The following is a 26,614-nucleotide window of genomic DNA, read 5'->3' on the forward strand; positions in this document are numbered from 1 at the left end:
AATACTACAGTACAGTACACACTACCTACTACAGTATACACTACCTACTACAGTATACACTACCTACTACAGTACACACTACCTACTACAGAATACACTACCTACTACAGTATACACTACCTACTACAGTATACACTACCTACTACAGTACACACTACCTACTACAGTATACACTACCTACTACAGTACACACTACCTACTACAGTATACACTACCTACTACAGTACACACTAACTACTACAGTATCCACTACCTACTACAGTACAGTATACACTACCTAGTACAGTACACACTACCTACTACAGTATCCACTACCTACTACAGAGAGATAGAATACTACAGTACACACTACCTACTACAGAACACACTACCTACTACAGAACAGACTACAATAACTACTCTAGTACACACTACCTACTACAGGACAGACCAACTACTACAGTACAGACCAACTACTACAGTACAGACTACCTACTACAAGACAGACTACAGTAACTACTGCAGTACAGACGACCTACTACAGTACACACTACCTACTACAAGACAGACTACCTACGACAGCACACACTACCTACTACAAGACAGACAGCCTATGACAGCACACACTACCTACTACAAGACAGACAGCCTGCTACAGTACAGATTAACTACTACAGTACAGATTAACTACTACAGTACAGTACATACTACCTGTTACAGGACAGTAGGACAAGTAACAGTAGAGCAGTAGACAGTAGGACAAGTAAGAGTAGATCAGTAGACAGTAGGACAAGTAAGAGTAGAGCAGTAGACAGTAGAACAAGTAGCAACAGAGCAGTAGACAGTAGGACAAGTAAGACTAGAGCAGTAGACAGTAGGACAAGTAGAGTAAAGCAGTAGAGAGTAGAACAAGTAGCAACAGAGCAGTAGACAGTAGACAGTAGGACAAGTAGGAATAGGACAAGTAAGAATAGAGCAGTAGACAGTAGGACAAGTAGGAGTAAAGCAGTAGACAGTAGAACAAGTAGAAACAGAGCAGTAGACAGTAGGACAAGAAAGAATAGAGCAGTAGACAGTAGGACAAGTAAGAGTAGAGCAGTAGACAGTAGGACAAGTGACAATAGAGCAGTAGACAGTAGAACAAGTAGCAGCAGAGCAGTAGACAGTAGGACAAGTAACAGTAGACTGTATTCTTACTAGTCCTACTGTCTACTGTTCTGCTGCTACTTGTCCTACTGTCTACTGCTCTACTCCTACTAGTCCTACCCTCTACTGCTTTACTGTTACTTGTCCTACTGTCTACTGTTCTGCTTCTACTTGTCCTACTGTCTACTGCTCTACTCTTACTAGTCCTACTGTCTACTGCTCTATTAGTAGACAGTAGGACAAGTGACAGTAGAGCAGTAGACAGTAGGACAAGTGAAGTAAAGCAGTGGACAGTAGGGCAAGTGAAGGAAAGCAGTGGACAGTAGGACAAGTGACTGTAGAGCAGTAGAAAGTAGGACAAATGGCAGTAAAGCAGTAGACAGTAGGACAAGTGACAGTAGACATTAGGACAAGTTACAGTGGAGTGTAGACAGTAGGACAAGATACAGTAAAGCAGTAGACAGTAGGACAAGTGACAATAGAGCAGTAGAAAGTAGGACAAGACACTGTAGAGCAGTAGAAAGTAGGACAATAGACTTTAGAGCTGTAGAAAGTAGGACAAATGGCAGTAAAACAGTAGACAGTAGGACAAGTGACAATAGAGCAGTAGAAAGTAGGACAAATGGAAGTAAAGCAGTAGACAGTAGGACAAGTGCCAATAGAGCAGTAGAAAGTAGGACAAGTGACAAGTAAATCAGTAGACAGTAGGACAAGTGAAGTAGACATTAGGACAAGTACTTGTAGAGCAGTAGACAGTAGGACAAGTGACAATAGAGCAGTAGAAAGTAGGACAAATGGAAGTAAAGCAGTAGACAGTAGGACAAGTGCCAATAGAGCAGTAGAAAGTAGGACAAGTGGCTGTAGAGCAGTAGAAAGTAGGATAGGTGACAATAGAGCAGTAGAAAGTAGGACAAGTCAAAGTAAAGCAGTAGAAAGTAGGACAAGTGCCAGTAGACATTAGGACAAGTGTCAGTAGAGCAGTAGAAGTAGGACAAGTGCCAATAGAGCAGTAGAAAGTAGGACAAGTGACAGTAAAGCAGTAGACAGTAGGACAAGTAACAATAGAGCAGTAGAAAGTAGGACAGGTTGAGGTAGAGCAGTAGACAGTAGGACAAGTGACAGTAAAGCAGTAGAAAGTAGAACAAGTGGCAGTAAAGCAGTAGAAAGTAGGACAAGAAACTGTAGAGCAGTAGAAAGTAGGACAATATACTTTAGAGCAGTAGAAAGTAGGACAAATGGCAGTAGAGCAGTAGAAGTAGGACAGGTGCCAATAGAGCAGTAGAAAGTAGGACAAGTGACAGTAAAGCAGTAGACAGTAGGAGAAGTGACAATAGAGCAGTAGAAAGTAGGACAAGTAGCAGTAAAGCAGGAGAAGTAGGACAAGTGACAGTAGACATTAGGACAAGTACCTGTAGAGCAGTAGAAAGTAGGACAAGTGCCAATAGAGCAGTAGACAGTAGCACAAGTAACAGTAGAGCAGTAGACAGTAGGACAAGTGAAATAGAGCAGTAGAAAGTATGACAAGTGACAGTAAGGCAATAGACAGTAGGACAAGTGACAATAGAGCAGTAGAAAGTAAGACGAGTGACAGTAAAGCAGTAGAAAGTAGGACAAGTACCAGTAGAGCAGTAGACAGTAGGACAAGTACCAGTAGAGCAATAGAAAGTAGGACAAGTACCAGTAGAGCAGTAGACAGTAGGACAAGTACCCGTAGAGCAATAGAAAGTAGGACAAGTACCAGTAGAGCAGTAGACAGTAGGACAAGTGACTTTAGAGCAGTAGAGAGTAGGACAAGTGGAAGTAAGGCGGTAGAAAGTAGGACAAATGACTTTAGAGCAGTAGACAGTAGGACAAGTGACTGTAGAGCAGTAGAAAGTAGGACAAGTGACTTCAGAGCTGTAGACAGTAGGACAAGTGAAAGTAAAGCAGTAGAAAGTAGGACAAGTGACTTTAGAGCAGTAGACAGTAGGACAAGTGACAGTAGAGCAGTAGAAAGTAGGACAAGTGACTGTAGAGCAGTAGACAGTAGGACAAGTACCAGTAGAGCAATAGAAAGTAGGATAAGTACCAGTAGAGCAGTAGACAGTAGGACAAGTGACTTTAGAGCAGTAGAGAGTAGGACAAGTGGCAGTAAGGCGGTAGAAAGTAGGACAAGTGACTTTAGAGCAGTAGAAAGTAGGACAAGTGTCTTTAGAGCAGTAGACAGTAGGACAAGTGACTTTAGAGCAGTAGAAGTAGGACAAGTGAAATAGAGCAGTAGAAAGTATGACAAGTGACAGTAAGGCAATAGACAGTAGGACAAATGACTTTAGAGCAGTAGACAGTAGGACAAGTGACTGTAGAGCCATAGAAAGTAGGACAAGTGACTTCAGAGCTGTAGACAGTAGGACAAGTGACAGTAAAGCAGTAGAATTTAGGACAAGTACCAGTAGAGCAATAGAAAGTAGGACAAGTACCAGTAGAGCAGTAGACAGTAGGACAAGTGACTTTAGAGCAGTAGAGAGTAGGACAAGTGGCAGTAAGGCGGTAGAAAGTAGGACAAGTAACTTTAGAGCAGTAGACAGTAGGACAAGTGCTTTAGAGCAGTAGAGAGTAGGACAAGTTGCAGTAAGGAAGTAGAAAGTAGGACAAGTACCAATACAGCAGTAGAAGTAGGACAAGTTGCAGTAGACAGTAGGACAAGTAGAAGTAGACAGTAGCAGTAGACAGTAGGACAATTAGAAGTAGACAGTAGCAGTAGAAGTAGACAGTGGGACAAGTAGAGGTAGACAGTAGCAGTAGACAGTGGGACAAGTAGAAGTAGACAGTAGGACAAGTGAAAGTAAAGCAGTAGAAAGTAGGACAAGTTGCAGTAGACAGTAGCAGTGGACAGTAGCAGTAGAAATAGACAGTAGGACAAGTAGAAGTAGACAGTAGGACAAGTGAGAGTAAAGCAGTAGAAAGTAGGACAAGTTGCAGTAGACAGTAGGACAAGTAGCAGTAGACAGTAGGACAAGTAGAAGTAGACAGTAGCAGTAGATGCAGGCAGTAAGACAAGTAGAGGTAGACATTAGCAGTAGACAGTAGGACAAGTAGAGGTAGACAGTACCAGTCCTGGGTTCAGATGATTTCAATTACTTTATCTGTGCTTGATTGAGCTTGCCTGGATTAATTTCCCAATAACAACTGTAAACCCTGCACATCTGGCACTCCAGGCGAACTAGAGCAAATGCTCAACGTAGTTGGAATGATTTCAAATAGTGATGGGTACAGGACAGGCGACTCACTACACAGGCTGGACGGTAGGCTAGAAGCTAGCAGGTTTGAGGTGAATCTGAATTGAAGTCAGAGGATAGAAGCTAGCAGGTTTAGGGTCAATCTGAATTGAAGTCAGAGGATAGAAGCTAGCAGGTTTAGGGTCAATCTGAATTGAAGTCAGAGGATAGAAGCTAGCAGGTTTAGGGTCAATCTGAATTGAAGTCAGAGGCTAGAAGCTAGCAGGTTTAGGGTCAATCTGAATTGAAGTCAGAGGATAGAAGCTAGCAGGTTTAGGGTCAATCTGAATTGAAGTCAGAGGCTAGAAGCTAGCAGGTTTAGGGTCAATCTGAATTGAAGTCAGTCAATTCATGAAGGGATTTGAATTAAACATTCGTAGAAAGAAAAAAATTGAAAAAAGTTTGAAATAAATAGCTTCTCCTTTTCGGTTTATTGAGAAGTCATTGAAAATAAAAAATAACATTTCAATTATTAAATTGTAATTTAAGTTTACTTCCTGAATTGACTGACTTATTGGAATTGTCCTTTACCTAGTAGCTACTCTTATATATGGATTTACATTTCACATGAAGTTAGCTACAATTTTATAAATACCAACTTTTGCATGAAAAGTGTCGGACGCACATTTTTTGGGCATGCACAGTTTATGAGGCCCCAGGACGTCCTCAGGACTTTCATTTTACTAGTCCTCGGGACTTTCCTTTTACTAGTCCTCGGGACTTTCATTTTACTAGTCCTCAGGACTTTCATTTTACTAGTCCTCAGGACTTTCATTTTACTAGTCCTCAGGACTTTCATTTTACTAGTCCTCAGGACTTTCATTTTACTAGTCCTCAGGACTTTCATTTTACTAGTCCTTGGGACTTTCATTTTACTAGTCCTCAGGACTTTCATTTTACTAGTCCTCAGGACTTTCATTTTACTAGTCCTCGAGACTTTCATTTTACTAGTCCTTAGGACTTTTATTTTACTAGTCCTCGGGACTTTCATTTTACTAGTCCTCAGGACTTTCATTTTACTAGTCCTCAGGACTTTCATTTTACTAGTCCTCAGGACTTTCATTTTACTCGTCCTCGAGACTTTCATTTTACTCGGGACTTTCCTAGTCCTTAGACTTTCATTTTACTAGTTTTACTGTGTCATTTTACTAGTGTGTGTGTGTGTGTGTGTGTGTGTGTGTGTGTGTGTGTGTGTGTGTGTGTGTGTGTGTGTGTGTGGGGGTACCTGGCGAGACAGTTTTAATGCGTATGGGATGGGGGCATGAGTTGAGGACCCCTCTCACGTCTCCTAGTGTCATGCCCAGGACGGGCGTACCCCCGATCTCCAGTATGACGTCACCCACTGTGGCCCCGCCTCCCGGTGCTGCTGTGACGAATGGGAACTCTCCGTAGTCAGCCCCGCCCCCGATGGCCACACCTAGCTCCCCAGACCCACCCCCCAGGGGAACAAAACTCTCCTGCACCTTGGAACGCCAGTGCAGCTTGTTCACTGTGGCCTTAGACATTGTGGCAGACCTGGAAGAGACACAAGACAGCACAGAGATGGTCAATACATCGTACAAAAGATAGCACAGGGAGCTGTGGCCTTAGACATGGTAGTAGAGCTGGAACAGAATAGCACAGGCCACAGGGATGGTAACAACACCACACGAGTGGGGAAAACAGAACCATGACAACAGACCCATGAAAACAGACTCATGAAAATAGAACCATGAAAACAGACCCATGAAAATAGAACCATGAAAACAGACCCATGAAAACAGACCCATGAAAATAGAACCGTGAAAACAGACCCATGAAAACAGAACCGTGAAAACAGACCCATGAAAACAGACCCATGAAAACAGACCCATGAAAACAGAACCATGAAAACAGACCCAAACAGACCCATGAAAACAGACCTTGCCAACAAACACCCATTATCAGTGGGTGACCATCTATATCCTCTGACCACCCAATCTAATCAGCCATCATTTAAAAAAAAATCATTTCCCGCTGATTCAACATGTAAACACAGCTGCCTCGAACCTCTCGATGAGTTGCAAGTTTCTATATTCAGAATAGTTTTGTCAGTTCCCCCCTGGACAAAGACACGGCACGATACTGAATGACGATGCCTAATTCATGTCACATAGCAGATGGGCTCAACACAGCAGGAGCTAAACTGGTAGACAAACAGGAATAATCAAACTGAATGAAATATGGATGAAGGTATGCAAGGTGTGGAATGATGAATACACTATTTAAATACAGTAAAATTACAAAATAACAGTAGGAGCAATAATCGGTCCGTGTCTCTGGAGCTAAGAAGCAATGACAACCTATGACTGACTGACTACCAATTACCTCAACTACCTGTACCCCCAAACACTGACTCGGTACTGGTACCCCCTAATTATAGCCTCCACATTGACTCTGTACCAGTACCCCCTGTATATAGCCTCCACATTGACTCTGTACCGGTACCCCCTGTATAAAGCCTCCACATTGACTCTGTACCGTAACACCCTGAATATAGCCTCCATATTTGACTCTGTACAGGTACCACATGTATAAAGCCTCCACATTGACTCTGTACCGGTACCCCCTGTATGTAGCCTCCACATTGACTCTGTACCGGTACTCCCTGTATATAGCCTCCACACTGACTCTGTACAGGTACCCCTGTATATAGCCTCCACACTGACTCTGTACCGGTACCCCCTGTATATAGCCTCCACATTGACTCTGTACCGGTTCCCCCTGTATATAGCCTCCACATTGACTCTGTACCGGTACCCCCTGTATATAGCCTCCACATTGTCTCTGTACCAGTACCCCTGCATATAGCCTCCACATTGTCTCTGTACCGGTATATAGCCTCCCCCTGCATATAGCCTCCACACTGACTCTGTACCAGTACTCCCTGTATATAGCCTCCACACTGACTCTGTAAAAGTACTCCCTGTATATAGCCCCCACATTGACTCTGTACCGGTACCCCCTGTATGTAGCCTCCACATTGACTCTGTACCGGTACTCCTGTATATAGCCTCCACATTGACTCTGTACAGGTACCCCTGTATATAGCCTCCACATTGACTCTGTACCGGTACCCCCTGTATATAGCCCCCACATTGACTCTGTACCAGTACCCCCTGTATATAGCCTCCACATTGACTCAGTACCGTAATACCCTGTATATAGCCCCCACATTGACTCTGTACCAGTACCCCTGTATATAGCCTCCACATTGACTCTGTACCGGTACCCCTGTATATAGCCTCCACATTGACTCTGTACCGGTACCCCCTGTATATAACCTCCACATTGACTCTGTACCGTAATACCCTGTATATAGCCTCCACATTGACTCTGTACCGTAAAACCCTGTATATAGCCTCCACATTGACTCTGTACCGGTACCCCCTGTATATAGCCTCCACATTGACTCTGTACTGGTACCCCTGTATATAGCCTCCACATTGACTCTGTACCGGTACCCCCTGTATATAGCCTCCACATTGACTCTGTACCGTAATACCCTGTATATAGCCTCCACATTGACTCTGTACCGGTACCCCCTGTATATAGCCTCCACATTGACTCTGTACTGGTACCCCCTGTATATAGCCTCCACATTGACTCTGTACCAGTACCCCCTGTATATAGCCTCCACATTGACTCTGTACCGGTACCCCCTGTATATAGCCTCCACATTGACTCTGTACCGGTACCCCCTGTATATAGCCTCCACATTGACTCTGTACCGGTACCCCTGTATATAGCCTCCACATTGACTCTGTACCGGTACCCCTGTATATAGCCTCCACATTGACTCTGTACCGGTACCCCCTGTATATAGCCTCCACATTGACTCTGTACCGGTATACCCTGTATAAAGCCTCCACATTGACTCTGTACTGGTACCCCCTGTATATAGCCTCCACATTGACTCTGTACCGTAATACCCTGTATATAGCCCCCACATTGACTCTGTACCAGTACCCCCTGTATATAGCCTCCACATTGACTCTGTACCGGTACCCCTGTATATAGCCTCCACATTGACTCTGTACCGGTACCCCTGTATATAGCCTCCACATTGACTCTGTACCGGTACCCCTGTATATAGCCTCCACATTGACTCTGTACCGGTACCCCTGTATATAGCCTCCACATTGACTCTGTACCGGTACCCCTGTATATAGCCTCCACATTGACTCTGTACCGGTATACCCTGTATAAAGCCTCCACATTGACTCTGTACTGGTACCCCCCTGTATATAGCCTCCACATTGACTCTGTACTGGTACCCCTGTATATAGCCTCCACATTGACTCTGTACCGGTACCCCTGTATATAGCCTCCACATTGACTCTGTACCGGTACCCCTGTATATAGCCTCCACATTGACTCTGTACCGGTACCCCCTGTATATAGCCTCCACATTCACTCTGTACTGGTAGCCCCCTGTTATACTGTACACTGTCTATCACCCTGTTATACTGTACACTGTCTATCACCCTGTTATACTGTCTATCACCCTGTTATACTGTACACTGTCTATCACCCTGTTACACTGTACACTGTCTATCACCCTGTTATACTGTACACTGTCTATCACCCTGTTATACTGTACACTGTCTATCACCCTGTTAGCCTACTGTCTGTACTGGTATCACTCCTGTCTATCACCCTGTTATACTGTACACTGTCTATCTCCCTGACTCTTATACTGTTATACACTGACTCTATCACCCTGTTATACTGTACACTGTATATCACCCTGTTATACTGTACACTGTCTATCACCCTGTTATACTGTACACTGTCTATCACCCCTGTTATACTGTACACTGTCTATCACCCTGTTATACTGTACACTGTCTATCACCCTGTTACACTGTACACTGTATCTAGCCTCACCCTGTTATACTGTATATACACTGTCTATCACCCTGTTATAACACTGTCTATCACCCTGTTATACTGTACACTGTCTATCACCCTGTTATAACACTGTCTATCACCCTGTTATACTGTAGCCTCCACTGTCTATCACCCTGTTATACTGTACACTGTCTATCACCCTGTTATGACACTGTCTATCACCCTGTTATACTGTACACTGTCTATCACCCTGTTATACTGTACACTGTCTATCACCCTGTTATGACACTGTCTATCACCCTGTTATACTGTACACTGTCTATCACCCTGTTATAATGTACACTGTCTATCACCCTGTTATATTGTACACTGTATATCACCCTGTTATACTGTACACTGTCTATCACCCTGTTATACTGTACACTGTCTATCACCCTGTTATAACACTGTCTATGACCCTGTTATACTGTACACTGTCTATCACCCTGTTATACTGTACACTGTCTATCACCCTGTTATAACACTGTCTATCACCCTGTTATACTGTACACTGTTATCACCCTGTTATACTGTACACTGTCTATCACAAAACCCTGTTATACTGTACACTGTCTATCACCCTGTTATACTGTACACTGTCTATCACCCTGTTATACTGTTATACTGTCTACTTCTATCACCCTGTTATACACTGTCACCCTATCACCCTGTTATACTGTCTGTACACTGTCTATCACCCTGTTATACTGTACACTGTCAATCACCCTGTTATACTGTACACTGTCTATCACCCTGTTATACTGTACATTGTCTATCACCCTGTTATCACCCTGTTATACACTGTCTATCACCCTGTTATACTGTACACTGTCTATCACCCTGTTATACTGTACACTGTCTATCACCCTGTTATACTGTACACTGTCTATCACCCTGTTATACTGTACACTGTCTATCACCCTGTTATACTGTACACTGTCTATCACCCTATACACACTGTTATACTGTTATCTGTACACTGTCTATCACCCTGTTACACTGTACACTGTTATCACCCTGTTATACTGTACACTGTCTATCACCCTGTTATACTGTACACTGTCTATCACCCTGTTATAACACTGTCTATCACCCTGTTATACTGTACACTGTCTATCACCCTGTTATAACACTGTCTATCACCCTGTTATAATGTACACTGTCTATCACCCTGTTATACTGTACACTGTCTATCACCCTGTTATACTGTACACTGTCTATCACCCTGTTATACTGTACACTGTCTATCACCCTGTTATACTGTACACTGTCTATCACCCTGTTATACTGTCTATCACCCTGTTATACCCTGTTATACTGTACACTGTCTATCACCCTGTTATACACTGTCTATCACCCTGTTATACTGTACACTGTCTATCACCCTGTTATACTGTACACTGTCTATCACCCTGTTATACTGTACACTGTCTATCACCCTGTTATACTGTACACTGTCTATCACCCTGTTATACTGTCTGTACACTGTCTATCACCCTGTTATACTGTACACTGTCTATCACCCTGTTATACTGTACACTGTCTATCACCCTGTTATACTGTACACTGTCTATCACCCTGTTATACTGTACACTGTCTATCACCCTGTTATACTGTACACTGTCTATCACCCTGTTATACTGTACACTGTCTATCACCCTGTTATACTGTCTGTACACTGTCTATCACCCTGTTATACTGTACACTGTCTATCACCCTGTTATACTGTACACTGTCTATCACCCTGTTATAACACTGTCTATCACCCTGTTATACTGTACACTGTCTATGACCCTGTTATACTGTACACTGTCTATCACCCTGTTATACTGTACACTGTCTATCACCCTGTTATACTGTACACTGTCTATCACCCTGTTATAACACTGTCTATCACCCTGTTATACTGTACACTGTCTATCACCCTGTTATACTGTACACTGTCTATCACCCTGTTATACTGTACACTGTCTATCACCCTGTTATCTGTACACTGTCTATCACCCTGTTATTGTACACTGTCTATCACCCTGTTATACTGTACACTGTCTATCACCCTGTTATACTGTACACTGTCTATCACCCTGTTATACTGTACACTGTCTATCACCCTGTTATCACTGTCTATCACCCTGTTATACTGTACACTGTCTATCACCCTGTTATATACTGTATCACTGTTATACACACTGTTATACTGTCTGTACACTGTCTATCACCCTGTTATACTGTACACTGTCTATCACCCTGTTATAACACTGTCTATCACCCTGTTATACTGTACACTGTCTATCACCCTGTTATAACACTGTCTATCACCCTGTTATACTGTACACTGTCTATCACCCTGTTATACACTGTCTATCACCCTGTTATACTGTACACTGTCTATCACCCTGTTATACTGTCTGTTATACTGTACTGTACTGTCTATCACCCTGTTATACTGTACACTGTCTATCACCCTGTTATACTGTACACTGTCTATCACCCTGTTATACTGTACACTGTCTATCACCCTGTTATACTGTACACTGTCTATCACCCTGTTCTATCACCCTGTTATACTGTACACTGTCTATCACCCTGTTATACTGTCTGTACACTGTCTATCACCCTGTTATACTGTACACTGTTATCACCCTATACACTGTCTATCACCCTGTTATACTGTACACTGTCTATCACCCTGTTATACTGTACACTGTCTATCACCCTGTTATACTGTACACTGTCTATCACCCTGTTATACTGTACACTGTCTATCACCCTGTTATACTGTACACTGTCTATCACCCTGTTATACTGTACACTGTCTATCACCCTGTTATACTGTACACTGTCTATCACCCTGTTATACTGTACACTGTCTATCACCCTGTTATACTGTACACTGTCTATCACCCTGTTATACTGTACACTGTCTATCACCCTGTTATACTGTACACTGTCTATCACCCTGTTATACTGTACACTGTCTATCACCCTGTTTATAACAACACTGTATATCACCCTGTTATACTGTACACTGTCTATCACCCTGTTATACTGTACACTGTCTATCACCCTGTTATACTGTACACTGTCTCATCTGTTATACACACGGTCTATCACCCTGTTATACTGTACACTGTCTATCACCCTGTTATACTGTACACTGTCTATCACCCTGTTATACTGTACACTGTCTATCACCCTGTTATACTGTACACTGTCTATCACCCTGTTACACTGTACACTGTCTATCACCCTGTTATACTGTACACTGTCTATCACCCTGTTATAACACTGTCTATCACCCTGTTATACTGTACACTGTCTATCACCCTGTTATAACACTGTCTATCACCCTGTTATACTGTACACTGTCTATCACCCTGTTATACTGTACACTGTCTATCACCCTGTTATACTGTACACTGTCTGTCACTCTGTCATACAAAAATGACATACCCTAAAATGACATACCCAAATCTAACTGCCTGTTGCTCATTCCCTGAAGCAAGGATATGCATATTCTTGATGCCATTTGAAAGGAAACACTTTGCAGTTTGTGGACATGTGAAATGATGGTTGGTGAATATAGAACATTAGATCTGTTTAAAAGATAATACAAAGAAAAAAATATGTATTTTTATTTTTGTTCCATCATCTTTGAAATGCAAGAGAAAGGCCATAATGTAGTATTCCAGGTCAGGCATAATTTAGATGTTGTCCACTAGATGGCAGCAGTGTACGCGCAACGTTTTAGACTGATCCATTGAACCATTGCATTACTGTTCAAAAGGGTGTATCAAGTCTTCCCAAATGTGCCTAATTGCTTTATTGATACATTTTTAAGTTCATAACTGTGCACCTTCCTCAAACAATAGCATGCTATTATTTCACTGTAATAGCGACTGTAAATTGGACAGTGTAGTTAGATGAACAAGAATTTACGCTTTCTGCCCATATCAGATATGTCTATGTCCTGAGAAAGGTTTTTGTTACTTACAACGTTATGCTAATCACATTAGCACACGTTAGCTCAACCGACACCAATCCTGTAGAGGTTAACATTAGCCTTCTACAGCTAGCTACTGTATATATTTAACTTCCATCCTCTCAGGTCAGGGGCACAACAATGTCTGAATTAATGGTTGGATCAGAATCTCAGTTATAATCATTGGCCAGTACGGAAAATTAAGAAAAACCACAAGTCCAAGTTTAACAATTCCAGTTTTACTGTCCGTGATGTTCTCAATGAGATTTGAGTGACACCAAATCCAAGCTGGATTCCCTTGACATTTTGTTTTGTTGGTGCGCCTGGACCATTCACTGTTGGCTCGATGCTGATTGGCCCAAAGAAATTATCAAATCAAATCTTATTGGTCACATACACATGGTAAGCAGATGTTATTGGTCACATGGTTAGCAGATGTTATTGGTCACGTGGTTAGCAGATGTTATTGGTCACATGGTTAGCAGATGTTATTGGTCACATGGTTAGCAGATGTTATTGGTCACATGGTCAGCAGATGTTATTGGTCACATGGTTAGCAGATGTTATTGGTCACATGGGTAGCAGATGTTATTGGTCATATGGTAAGCAGATGTTATTGGTCACATGGTTAGCAGATGTTATTGGTCACATAGTCAGCAGATGTTATTGGTCACATGGTTAGCAGATGTTATTGGTCACATGGTCAGCAGATGTTATTGGTCACATGGTTAGCAGATGTTATTGGTCACATGGTTAGCAGATGTTATTGGTCACATGGTCAGCAGATGTTATTGGTCACACGGTTAGCAGATGTTATTGGTCACATGGTTAGCAGATGTTATTGGTCACATGGTTAGCAGATGGTATTGGTCACATGGTTAGCAGATGTTATTGGTCACATGGTTAGCAGATGGTATTGGTCACATGGTTAGCATATGCTATTGGTCACATACACATGGTTAGCAGATGTTATTGGTCACATACACATGGTTATCAGATGTTATTGGTCACATACACATGGTTAGTAGATGTTATTGGCCACATACACATGGTTAGTAGATGTTATTGGTCACATACACATGGTTAGTAGATGTTATTGGTCACATACACATGGTTAGCAGATGTTATTGCGAGTGTAGCAAAATGCTTGTTATGAATGGAGGCCAGATCCTCGTTGGCTTCCCTTGCCTTCAACGCTACAGGCAGAAACAATGTCATACTCGTTTTGACCAGACAGCATCAGATAGATGGCCTACACATAGAGACAGAGAGGGGCGCTGTTTCCCTCGCTCTGATGCTTTCTCTCCTGTGAGATATATTCAACCTCTTGCGATTTGAAGGGAAATTATGAAACTCAGAGAGATGAAAGATAAATTATTGTATTTTTTTTTCATTTTTCTATTGGTAAAAACAGGGCGGCAGGGTAGCCTAGTGGTTAGAGCATTGGACTAATAACTGAAAGGTTGCAAGTTAAAATCCCCGAGCTGACAAGGTACAAATCTGTTGTTCTGCCCCTGAACAAGGCAGTTAACCCACTGTTCCTAGGTCGTCATTGAAAATAAGAATGTGTTCTTAACTGACTTGCCTAGTTAAAAAAAGGTAAAATAAAAAAAATTGGAAAAAGATTTTGGGAATCCTGCCTTCCCTTGGCATCAATGGATATACCACTGATACAATTATTCACTCTGAAAACTACTACAGCTAAGGAAAGTGTTTTACTTCATGAGATCAAGGTCAATCCTTTGGTTCAACTAGGGACACATGAGTGTTCTAGGCTATACCCGGATTAAGAATAGTCCTGGATTAAAAAGCAATTTCAATGGAGATTCATTGATTATGCTTTTTAGTCTAGGACAAGGCTTAATCTGTGGCTGGGACAATAGCCCTGAAAGGCCAGGCTTTCTCCCTATTCTTACTGACCAGGAATTTTGACTCATCTAGTGTTAGTAACCTCTCTCTCTCTCTCTCTCTCTCTCTCTCTCTCTAATAGGAGAAAAAGGCAAACAACAGTGGTGTCAGAAGACCAGTCATCCTAAAGAGAACAGTGGTGTCAGAGGACCAGTCATCCTAGAGAACAGTGGTGTCAGAGGACCAGTCATCCTGAGGAGAACAGTGGTGTCAGAGGACCAGTCATCCTAAAGAGAACAGTAGTGTCAGAGGACCAGTCATCCTAGAGAACAGTGGTGTCAGAGGACCAGTCATCCTAGAGAACAGTGGTGTCAGAGGACCAGTCATCCTAGAGAACAGTAGTGTCAGAGGACCAGTCATCCTAAAGAGAACAGTGGTGTCAGAGGACCAGTCATCCTAGACAACAGTGGTGTCAGAACACCAGTCATCCTAAAGAGAACAGTGGTGTCAGAGGACCAGTCATCCTGAGGAGAACAGTGGTGTCAGAGGACCAGTCATCCTAGAGAAAAGTGGTGTCAGAACACCAGTCATCCTAAAGAGAACAGTGGTGTCAGAGCCTGGCTACATATCTAGAGCCTGGTGACTCATCTAGAGCCTGGTGACTCATCTAGAGCCTGTTGACTCATCTAGGGCCTGGTTATATATCTAGAGTCTGGTGAATCATCTAGAGCCTGGTGACTCATCTAGAGCCTGTTGACTCATCTGGGGCCTGGTTATATATCTAGAGCCTGGTGACTCATCTAGAGCATGGTGACTCATCTAGAGCCTGTTGACTCATCTAGGGCCTGGTTATATATCTAGAGCCTGGTGAATCATCTAGAGCCTGGTTACATATCTAGAGCCTGGATACATATCTAGAGCCTGGATACATATCTAGAGCCTGGCTACATATCTAGAGCCTGGCTACATATCTAGAGCCTGGCTACACATCTAGAGCTTGGTGACTCATCTAGAGCCTGGCTACATATCTAGAGCCTGGCTACATATCTAGAGCCTGGCTACATATCTAGAGCCTGGTGACTCATCTAGAGCCTGGATACATATCTAGAGCCTGGTGACTCATCTAGAGCCTGGCTACATATCTAGAGCCTGGCTACATATCTAGAGCCTGGCTACATATCTAGAGCCTGGATACATATCTAGAGCCTGGTTACTCATCTAGAGCCTGGCTACATATCTAGAGCCTGGTTACTCATCTAGAGCCTGGCTACATATCTAGAGCCTGGCTACATATCTAGAGCCTGGTGACTCATCTAGAGCCTGGCTACATATCTAGAGCCTGGTGACTCATCTAGAGCCTGGCTACATATCTAGAGCCTGGTGACTCATCTAGAGCCTGGCTACATATCTAGAGCTTGGTGACTCATCTAGAGCCTGGCTACATATCTAGAGCCTGGCTACATATCTAGAGCTCGGTGGCTCATCTAGAGCCTGGCTACATATCTAGAGCCTGGCTACATATCTAGAGCCTGGCTACATATCTAGAGCTCGGTGACTCATCTAGAGCCTGGCTACATATCTAGAGCTTGGTTACTTATCTAGAGCCTGGCTACATATCTAGAGCTTGGTTACTCATCTAGAGCCTGGATACATATCTAGAGCCTGGTGACTCATCTAGAGCCTGGCTACATATCTAGAGCCTGGCTACATATCTAGAGCCTGGATACATATCTAGAGCCTGGTGACTCATCTAGAGCCTGGCTACATATCTAGAGCCTGGCTACATATCTAGAGCCTGGATACATATCTAGAGCCTGGTGACTCATCTAGAGCCTGGCTACATATCTAGAGCCTGGCTACATATCTAGAGCCTGGTGACTCATCTAGAGCCTGGCTACATATCTAGAGCCTGGTGACTCATCTAGAGCTTGGCTACATATCTAGAGCTTGGTTACTCATCTAGAGCCTGGATACATATCTAGAGCCTGGTGACTCATCTAGAGCCTGGCTACATATCTAGAGCTTGGTGACTCATCTAGAGCCTGGCTACATATCTCTAACTATTCTTCCCCACAGCACCGGCACCACAGTATGATACGCATGTCCTGCTGAAGCAGATGTGATTGGATTGCTGAGAGACTTGCTTGTAAGTGGATTATCTCATTTCAATCAGAGATAAAAGGACCTATCATGCATCCCAAATGGCATCCTACAGGATTTCCTTTTCAGTACACTACTTTTTACCAGGGCCTTGGTCAGAATTAGTGCACTAAATAGGGAGTACAGTTCGATTTGAGACTGACTCCCAGTTCTCAGATTAATCTATACAGTACTGTGGATACTGTTATATTTTTATTAATAGCTGCTAATATAAACATAAACCAGAACACCAGAATACATGTCTCTCTGTATGTCTCTCTGTATGTTTCTGTCTGTCCGTCCATCCGTTTCTCTGTTAGTCAGTCTGTCTGTCTGTATGTCTGTTAGTCTGCCTCACTAGTGTCACTCAGCTCATCTCCATCTTATTTCAAAGTATTCATTGTGGAAGAATACAAAACAATAGAATACAAAACAATAGAATACAAAACAATAGAATACAAAACAATAGAATACAAAACAATAGAATACAAAACAATAGAATACAAAACAATAGAATACAAAACAATAGAATACAAAACAATGGAATACAAAACAATGGAATACAAAACAATAGAATACAAAACAATAGAATACAAAACAATAGAATACAAAACAATATAATACAAAACAATATAATACAAAACAATAGAATACAAAACAATAGAATACAAAACAATAGAATACAAAACAATAGAATACAAAACAATAGAATACAAAACAATAGAATACAAAACAATAGAATACAAAACAATGGAATACAAAACAATAGAATACAAAACAATAGAATACAAAACAATATATATAAAACAATAGAATACAAAACAATATAATACAAAACAATATAATACAAAACAATAGAATACAAAACAATAGAATATAAAACAATAGAATACAAAACAATAGAATACAAAACAATAGAATATAAAACAATAGAATACAAAACAATAGAATACAAAACAATAGAATACAAAACAAATGATGATGATCAGGAGATTCTATTTTCACAGACTCAACATATGTACATTTTACACAAACACCAAAGCAACAAGTCAGACATGACATTGACATGAAGGTGTCAGTTAGCTAGCGCAGGCTACATTAGTTCAGCAGTGGTAGAGGACCCAGAGAAGCAGTTGTGAGAGCTGAGATTAAACACAAAGGACAGAAGCCTGGACACAGACTAAGCCTGACAGACAGACCGATGGGTCTGGGGGGTCAGAGAATGCCATCCAGGCAAATGGGTTGGAATTATGACCTAATTGTATCCTGTAGATATCTCTGCAGTTAGGATGCTAGACTAGTGGTATCTCTGCAGTTAGGATGCTAGACTAGTGGTATCTCTGCAGTTAGGATGCTAGACTAGTGCTATCTCTGCAGTTAGGATGCTAGACTAGTGCAATCTCTGCAGTTAGGATGCTAGACTAGTGCAATCTCTGCAGTTAGGATGCTAGACTAGTGCAATCTCTGCAGTTAGGATGCTAGACTAGTGCAATCTCTGCAGTTAGGATGCTAGACTAGTGCTATTTTTTTATTTTTTTATTTCACCTTTATTTAACCAGGTAGGCTAGTTGAGAACACCTTTATTTAACCAGGTAGGCTAGTTGAGAACACCTTTATTTAACCAGGTAGGCTAGTTGAGAACAAGTTCTCATTTGCAACTGCGACCTGGCCAAGATAAAGCATAGCAGTGTGAACAGACAACACAGAGTTACACATGGAATAAACAATTAACAAGTCAATAACACAGTAGAAAACAAAGGGGGGAGTCTATATACAATGTGTGCAAAAGGCATGAGGAGGTAGGCAAATAATTACAATTTTGCAGATTAACACTGGAGTGATAAATGATCAGATGGTCATGTACAGGTAGAGATATTGGTGTGCAAAAGAGCAGAAAAGTAAATAAATAAAAAACAGTATGGGGATGAGGTAGGTGAAAATGGGTGGGCTATTTACCAATAGACTATGTACAGCTGCAGCAATCGGTTAGCTGCTCAGATAGCTGATGTTTGAAGTTGGTGAGGGAGATAAAAGTCTCCAACTTCAGCGATTTTTGCAATTCGTTCCAGTCACAGGCAGCAGAGTACTGGAATGAAAGGCGGCCAAATGAGGTGTTGGCTTTAGGGATGATCAGTGAGATACACCTGCTGGAGCGCGTGCTACGGATGGGTGTTGCCATCGTGACCAGTGAACTGAGATAAGGCGGAGCTTTACCTAGCATGGACTTGTAGATGACCTGGAGCCAGTGGGTCTGGCGACGAATATGTAACGAGGGCCAGCCGACTAGAGCATACAAGTCGCAGTGGTGGGTGGTATAAGGTGCTTTAGTGACAAAACGGATGGCACTGTGATAGACTGCATCCAGTTTGCTGAGTAGAGTGTTGGAAGCCATTTTGTAGATGACATCGCTGAAGTCGAGGATCGGTAGGATAGTCAGTTTTACTAGGGTAAGCTTGGCGGCGTGAGTGAAGGAGGCTTTGTTGCGGAATAGAAAGCCGACTCTTGATTTGATTGGAGATGTTTGATATGAGTCTGGAAGGAGAGTTTGCAGTCTAGCCAGACTATCTCTGCAGTTAGGATGCTAGACTAGTGGTATCTCTGCAGTTAGGATGCTAGACTAGTGGTATCTCTGCAGTTAGGATGCTAGACTAGTGCTATCTCTGCAGTTAGGATGCTAGACTAGTGGTATCTCTGCAGTTAGGATGCTAGACTAGTGGTATCTCTGCAGTTAGGATGCTAGACTAGTGGTATCTCTGCAGTTAGGATGCTAGACTAGTGCTATCTCTGCAGTTAGGATGCTAGACTAGTGGTATCTCTGCAGTTAGGATGCTAGACTAGTCAAATCTCTGCAGTTAGGATGCTAGACTAGTGGTATCTCTTCAGTTAGTGGTATCTCTGCAGTTAGGATGCTAGACTAGTTGTATCTCTGCAGTTAGGATGCTAGACTAGTCAAATCTCTGCAGTTAGGATGCTAGACTAGTGGTATCTCTGCAGTTAGTGGTATCTCTGTAGTTAGGATGCTAGACTAGTTGTATCTCTGCAGTTAGGATGCTAGACTAGTGGTATCTCTGCAGTTAGGATGCTAGACTAGTCAAATCTCTGCAGTTAGGATGCTAGACTAGTGGTATCTCTGCAGTTAGTGGTATCTCTGCATTTAGGATGCTAGAGACCAGGAGATGCTATATAGTAGACCATCATTCATTACATAACCTAGATCTTCCTGTACTTGATGCAGCCAAAATGGTCAGGAACCTCACAGCCACGTTTTCAACGACTCATTTTTCATAGCGTGACATTTATATTTTCTGTCATAGACCATAATAATGGTTGTGGTTCTCCCTGTCATAGAACGTAATGGTTGTGGTTCTCTGTCATAGAACATAATGTTTGTGGTTCTCCCTGTCATAGACCATAATGGTTGTGGTTCTCCCTGTCATAGACCATAATGATTGTGGTTCTCTGTCATAGAACATAATGGTTGTGGTTCTCTGTCATAGAACATAATGTTTGTGGTTCTCTGTCATAGATCATAATGGTTGTGGTTCTCTGTCATAGAACATAATGGTTGTGGTTCTCTGTCATAGAACATAATGGTTGTGGTTCTCTGTCATAGACCATAATGGTTGTGGTTCTCTGTCATAGAACGTAATGGTTGTGGTTCTCTGTCATAGAACGTAATGGTTGTGGTTCTCTGTCATAGAACGTAATGGTTGTGGTTCTCTGTCATAGAACATAATGGTTGTGGTTCTCTGTCATAGAACATAATGGTTTTGGTTCTCCCTGTCATAGACCATAATGGTTGTGGTTCTCCCTGTCATAGACCATAATGGTTGTGGTTCTCCCTGTCATAGACCATAATGGTTGTGGTTCTCTGTCATAGAACATAATGTTTGTGGTTCTCTGTCATAGATCATAATGGTTGTGGTTCTCTGTCATAGACCATAATGGTTGTGGTTCTCTGTCATAGAATGTAATGGTTGTGGTTCTCTGTCATAGACCATAATGGTTGTGGTTCTCTGTCATAGAACATAATGGTTTGTGGTTCTCTGTCATAGAACATAATGGTTGTGGTTCTCTGTCATAGACCATAATGGTTGTGGTTCTCCCTGTCATAGACCATAATGGTTGTGGTTCTCTGTCATAGAACATAATGTTTGTGGTTCTCTGTCATAGATCATAATGGTTGTGGTTCTCTGTCATAGAACATAATGTTTGTGGTTCTCTGTCATAGATCATAAGGGTTGTGGTTCTCTGTCATAGAACATAATGGTTGTGGTTCTCTGTCATAGAACATAATGGTTGTGGTTCTCTGTCATAGACAAAATGGTTGTGGTTCTCCCTGTCAGAGAAGAGCAAGGCACTAGGCAACATTACGCTGTGAGGAGCACGTGGTGAGGACTGGCTAGACAGCAGCCGTGTTCAACTCAATAATAAAACACCACTACTACACATTAATACACGTGGGGATTGAGACTAGAGGGAAGAGACGACAACTCAGAGTTCCAGGCCGCTGAGAAAAAAATAAGGTTTATACTCAGGCTATGTAAAGTTATACTGTATCTCAGGCTATGTAACGTTATATTGTATCTCAGACTATGTAAAGTTATACTGTATCTCATGCTATGTAAAGTTATACTGTATCTCAGGCTATGTAAAGTTATACTGTATCTCAGGCTATGTAAAGTTATACTGTATCTCATGCTATGTAAAGTTATACTGTATCTCAGGCTATGTAAAGGTATACTGTATCACAGGCTATGTAAAGTTATACTGTATCTCATGCTATGTAAAGTTATACTGTATCTCAGGCTATGTAAAGTTATACTGTATCTCAGACTATGTAAAGTTATACTGTATCTCAGGCTATGTAAAGTTATACTGTATCTCAGGCTATGTAAAGTTATACTGTATCTCAGACTATGTAAAGTTATACTGTATCTCATGCTATGTAAAGTTATACTGTATCTCAGGCTATGTAAAGTTATACTGTATCTCAGGCTATGTAAAGTTATACTGTATCTCAGGCTATGTAAAGTTATACTGTAATCTCAGGCTATGTAAAGTTATACTGTATCTCAGGCTATGTAAAGTTATACTGTATTCAGGCTATGTAAAGTTATACTGTAGTTCAGGCTATGTAAAGTTATACTGTATCTCAGGCTATGTAAAGTTATACTGTATCTCAGGCTATGTAAAGTTATACTGTATCTCAGGCTATGTAAAGTTATACTGTAGTTCAGGCTATGTAAAGTTATACTGTATCTCAGGCTATGTAAAGTTATACTGTATCTCAGGCTATGTAAAGTTATACTGTATCTCAGGCTATGTATCAGGCTATGTGTTATATTGTATCTCAGGCTATGTAAAGTTATACTGTATTCAGGCTATGTAAAGTTATACTGTATCTCAGGCTATGTAAAGTTATACTGTATCTCAGGCTATGTAAAGTTATACTGTATCTCATGCTATGTAAAGTTATACTGTATCACAGGCTATGTAAAGTTATACTGTATCACAGGCTATGTAAAGTTATACTGTAGTTCAGGCTATGTAAAGTTATACTGTATCTCAGGCTATGTAAAGTTATACTGTAGTTCAGGCTATGTAAAGTTATACTGTATCTCAGGCTATGTAAAGTTATATTGTATCTCAGGCTATGTAAAGTTATACTGTAGTCTCAGGCTATGTAAAGTTATACTGTATCTCAGGCTATGTAAAGTTATACTGTATCTCATGCTATGTGTTATACTGTATCACAGGCTATGTAAAGTTATACTGTATCTCAGGCTATGTAAAGTTATACTGTATTCAGGCTATGTAAAGTTATACTGTATCACAGGCTATGTAAAGTTATACTGTATCTCATGCTATGTAAAGTTATACTGTATCTCATGCTATGTAAAGTTATACTGTATCTCAGGCTATGTAAAGTTATACTGTATCTCAGGCTATGTAAAGTTATACTGTATCTCAGGCTATGTAAAGTTATACTGTATCTCAGGCTATGTAAAGTTATACTGTATCTCAGGCTATGTAAAGTTATACTGTATCTCAGGCTATGTAAAGTTATACTGTATCTCAGGCTATGTAAAGTTATACTGTATCTCAGGCTATGTAAAGTTATACTGTATCTCATGCTATGTAAAGTTATACTGTATCTCAGGCTATGTAAAGTTATACTGTATCTCAGGCTATGTAAAGTTATACTGTATCTCAGGCTATGTAAAGTTATACTGTATCACAGGCTATGTAAAGTTATACTGTATCACAGGCTATGTAAAGTTATACTGTAGTTCAGGCTATGTAAAGTTATACTGTATGTAAAGTTAACAACCTCACACCATAGATGTAGATTTATGCCATGTACTCATGAACATGTTCTTATGGTTTGAGCTTTTAATACATTTCATTATAAGCAATCTATATGTTTCATTATTTTAAATATTTAATATTTTTTTAAAAGCAGTCTGTAATATCATAAGCACATCTAAATTTGCTGTCCAAAATGTAGAACAGTCCATATTAATAACACCTGTCTAGGACCATTTGCATAGCCACAGTTAAGCCCCTGGTAAGGACTTATCAAAGACAAATACAACAATCAGATATTTTAATTTGATCAGGATCCCCGTTAGCCGACGCCAACGGCGACAGCTAGACTTACTGGAAAAACTCATTCCAGACAAAAGACTTCACAATTTACAGACATTTAAAACATTAACTTGTGTGTGTGTGTGTGTGTGTGTGTGTGTGTGTGTGTGTGTGTGTGTGTGTGTGTGTGTGTGTGTGTGTGTGTGTGTGTGTGTGTGTGTGTGTGTGTGTGTGTGTGTGTGTGTGTGTGTGTGTGTGTGTGTGTGCATAGCAAGCTAAGAACTGGCAGCAAGCTGATACAGTAGGTCTGCTATTAGAACCAGTAAAGGCCCCTTTAGCACTCTTGGGTAGCGGAATGACTTTGGCTTCCCTCCAGGCCTGAGGACAAACACCTTCCTCTAGGCTCAGATTAAAGATATGACAGATAGGAGTGGCTATAGAGTCAGCTACCATCCTCAGTAGCTTTCCATCTAAGTTGTCAATGCCAGAAGGTTTGTCATTATTGATCGTTAACAACAACATCAAAAATCCACCTCTCCCACACTAACTTTACAACATTCAAACTTACAATGCTTTTCTTTCATTATTCATTTCCTGTCTAAATTTGCCCACTTTGCCAATGAAATAATCATTAAAATAATTGGCAACATCAAATGGTTTTGTGATGAATAAGCCATTTGATTCGATGAAAGATGGAGTTGAATTTGTCTTTCTGCCCAAAATGTAATTTAAATTACTCCAAAGTTGTTTTCCATCATTCTTTATATCATTGATCTTGTTTTCATAATACAGTTTATTTTCATTTTTTGTTGAGTTTAGTCACATAATTTCTCAATTTGCAGTAAGTGTCACACACTGACCTTAGTTATCTTTGTTTTCTTTATTATCTTGGTTAGGTCAGGGTGTGACGAGGGTGGGTTTTTTCACTTGTCTAGGGTTTTTGTATGTTTATGGGTTTTTTTTCTAGTCTAGGTGTTTTTATGTCTATGGTTGCCTAGATTGGTTCTCAATCAGAGGCAGCTGTTTATCGTTGTCTCTGATTGAGGACCATATTTAGGTAGCCATATGCCTTGGATAGTTTGTGGGTTATTGTCTGTGTAGTTGCCTTTGTCAGCACTCGGTGTGCATAGCGTCACGGTGGTTTGTTAAGTGTTCTTTGTTTATTAAAAGGAAGAATGTATTCTCATCACTCATCCTTGGTCTCCTCTATACGACGAATGTGACAGTAAGTCAGCCAGTCAGATGTGCAGCCAGACTTATTAGCCTCTCGTTTGCCCCATCTCTTTCAACCATACAGTTTTTCAATTCCTCATTAATCCATGGAGCCTTAACAGTTCTAACAGTCCGTTTCTTAACAGATGTTTGTTTATCAATAATTGGAAGAAGCAATTTTATAAATTCATCAAGTGCAGCGTCTGGATGCTCCTCATTAATCACATCAGACTAACAAATATTTTTAACATCATCCACATAAGAGTCACAGCCAAATCTTTTGTATGATCTCTTATACACTATTTTAGACCCAGCTATTGTAAACGTGTCTTTCCTGTATATAGCCACTATATTGTGATCAATGCATCCAATGGGTACGGATACAGCTTTATGTAACAGCCGTTGGTGGAAGAAGGTGAGGACCAAGGTGCAGCGTGGTACGTGTTCATCATTATTTAATAGAATAGAACACTGAATAGCAAAACAACAAAGTGAACAACCGAAACAGTTCTGTCTGGTGCAGACACACAAAAACAGAAAACAACTACCAACAAAAACCCAGTGGGAAAAAGCTACCTAAGTATGGTTCTCCATCAGAGACAACGATAGACAACTGCCTCTGAATGAGAACCACACCCATAACCATGTTCCTGTAGAAAGTATACCTCTCTGTTCACATCACATACACTATCAAGCATTTCACACACATTATCTAGATACTGACTGTTAGCACTTGGTGGCCTATAGCAACACCCCAAAAGAAAAGGCTTTAGATGTGCCAGGTGAACCTGCAACCACAACACTTCAATATCACTTGACATAAGATGTTCTCTAAGCATTACAGGGATGTGTCTCTGAATATACAGTATATACAGCAGCACCTCCCCCATAAGCATTCCTGTATCTTCTGTAGATGTTATAGCCTTGTATTGATGCTGCTGTATCATCAAAGGAATTATCTAAGTGAGTCTCAGAAATGGCTAATATATGAATGTTATCTGATGTTAGCAAGTTATTGATTTCATGAACCTTAATTCTAAGGCTACAGATATTAATATTTCCAGCCCGTTCCTGGGGAGCTGATCAGAGACATAATAAGGAAAAGAGCTAACTAAGCAAGAGAAAATAAGGACATTCAGCAGTCGATGAATCAGTTGGTGTGTGTGGGGGTGTGTGTGTGTGTGGGGGTGTGTGTGTGTGTGTTGCTGGGTTGAAGCTATGAACCCATAGACTTGGCGTTCTCATTTATTCCAGGCTTCTGGGAGAAAGGGTGGACAATGAGCCTGTCATAGTGGATGTCCTCACGTGCTCCGGCAGCTTTCATGGGATCAGTTCTTTACTCTTCTGGTGCACAGCTTCAGGATAGTCCTTGTTGAGGAAGATATACGTTCCTCTCAAGTTCTTGGCTATTTCCAGAACACCTACCTTGTCCTTGAACCCCAGAACTTGACCACTATTGGCCTGGGCCTGTCACCTGGGCCTGTCACCTAGGCCGGTGGTGGGTTTTCCAGTCCTGTTGGAGCGCTTCCCCTCAATCTGGCTGTGGTCCATC

At 41.3% G+C, this 26,614-nt stretch overlaps 1 protein-coding gene across 1 annotated transcript in view; it reads right to left on the reverse strand.

Annotated features, from left to right (window-relative positions):
* LOC121841030 (membrane-associated guanylate kinase, WW and PDZ domain-containing protein 1-like) overlaps positions 1-26,614 on the reverse strand; it is a 71,005-nt gene that overhangs the window by 33,836 nt on the left and 10,555 nt on the right. Inside the window, exon 2 of the mRNA XM_042306949.1 lies at positions 5,605-5,894. Within this exon, the coding sequence (XP_042162883.1) occupies positions 5,605-5,884 (280 nt within the window). The 5' untranslated portion in view covers positions 5,885-5,894. The remainder of the gene's footprint in view (positions 1-5,604; positions 5,895-26,614) is intronic.

The sequence above is a fragment of the Oncorhynchus tshawytscha genome, linkage group LG26 (genome assembly GCF_018296145.1).
Source record: "Oncorhynchus tshawytscha isolate Ot180627B linkage group LG26, Otsh_v2.0, whole genome shotgun sequence".
In the NCBI taxonomy this organism is placed as follows: domain Eukaryota; kingdom Metazoa; phylum Chordata; class Actinopteri; order Salmoniformes; family Salmonidae; genus Oncorhynchus; species Oncorhynchus tshawytscha.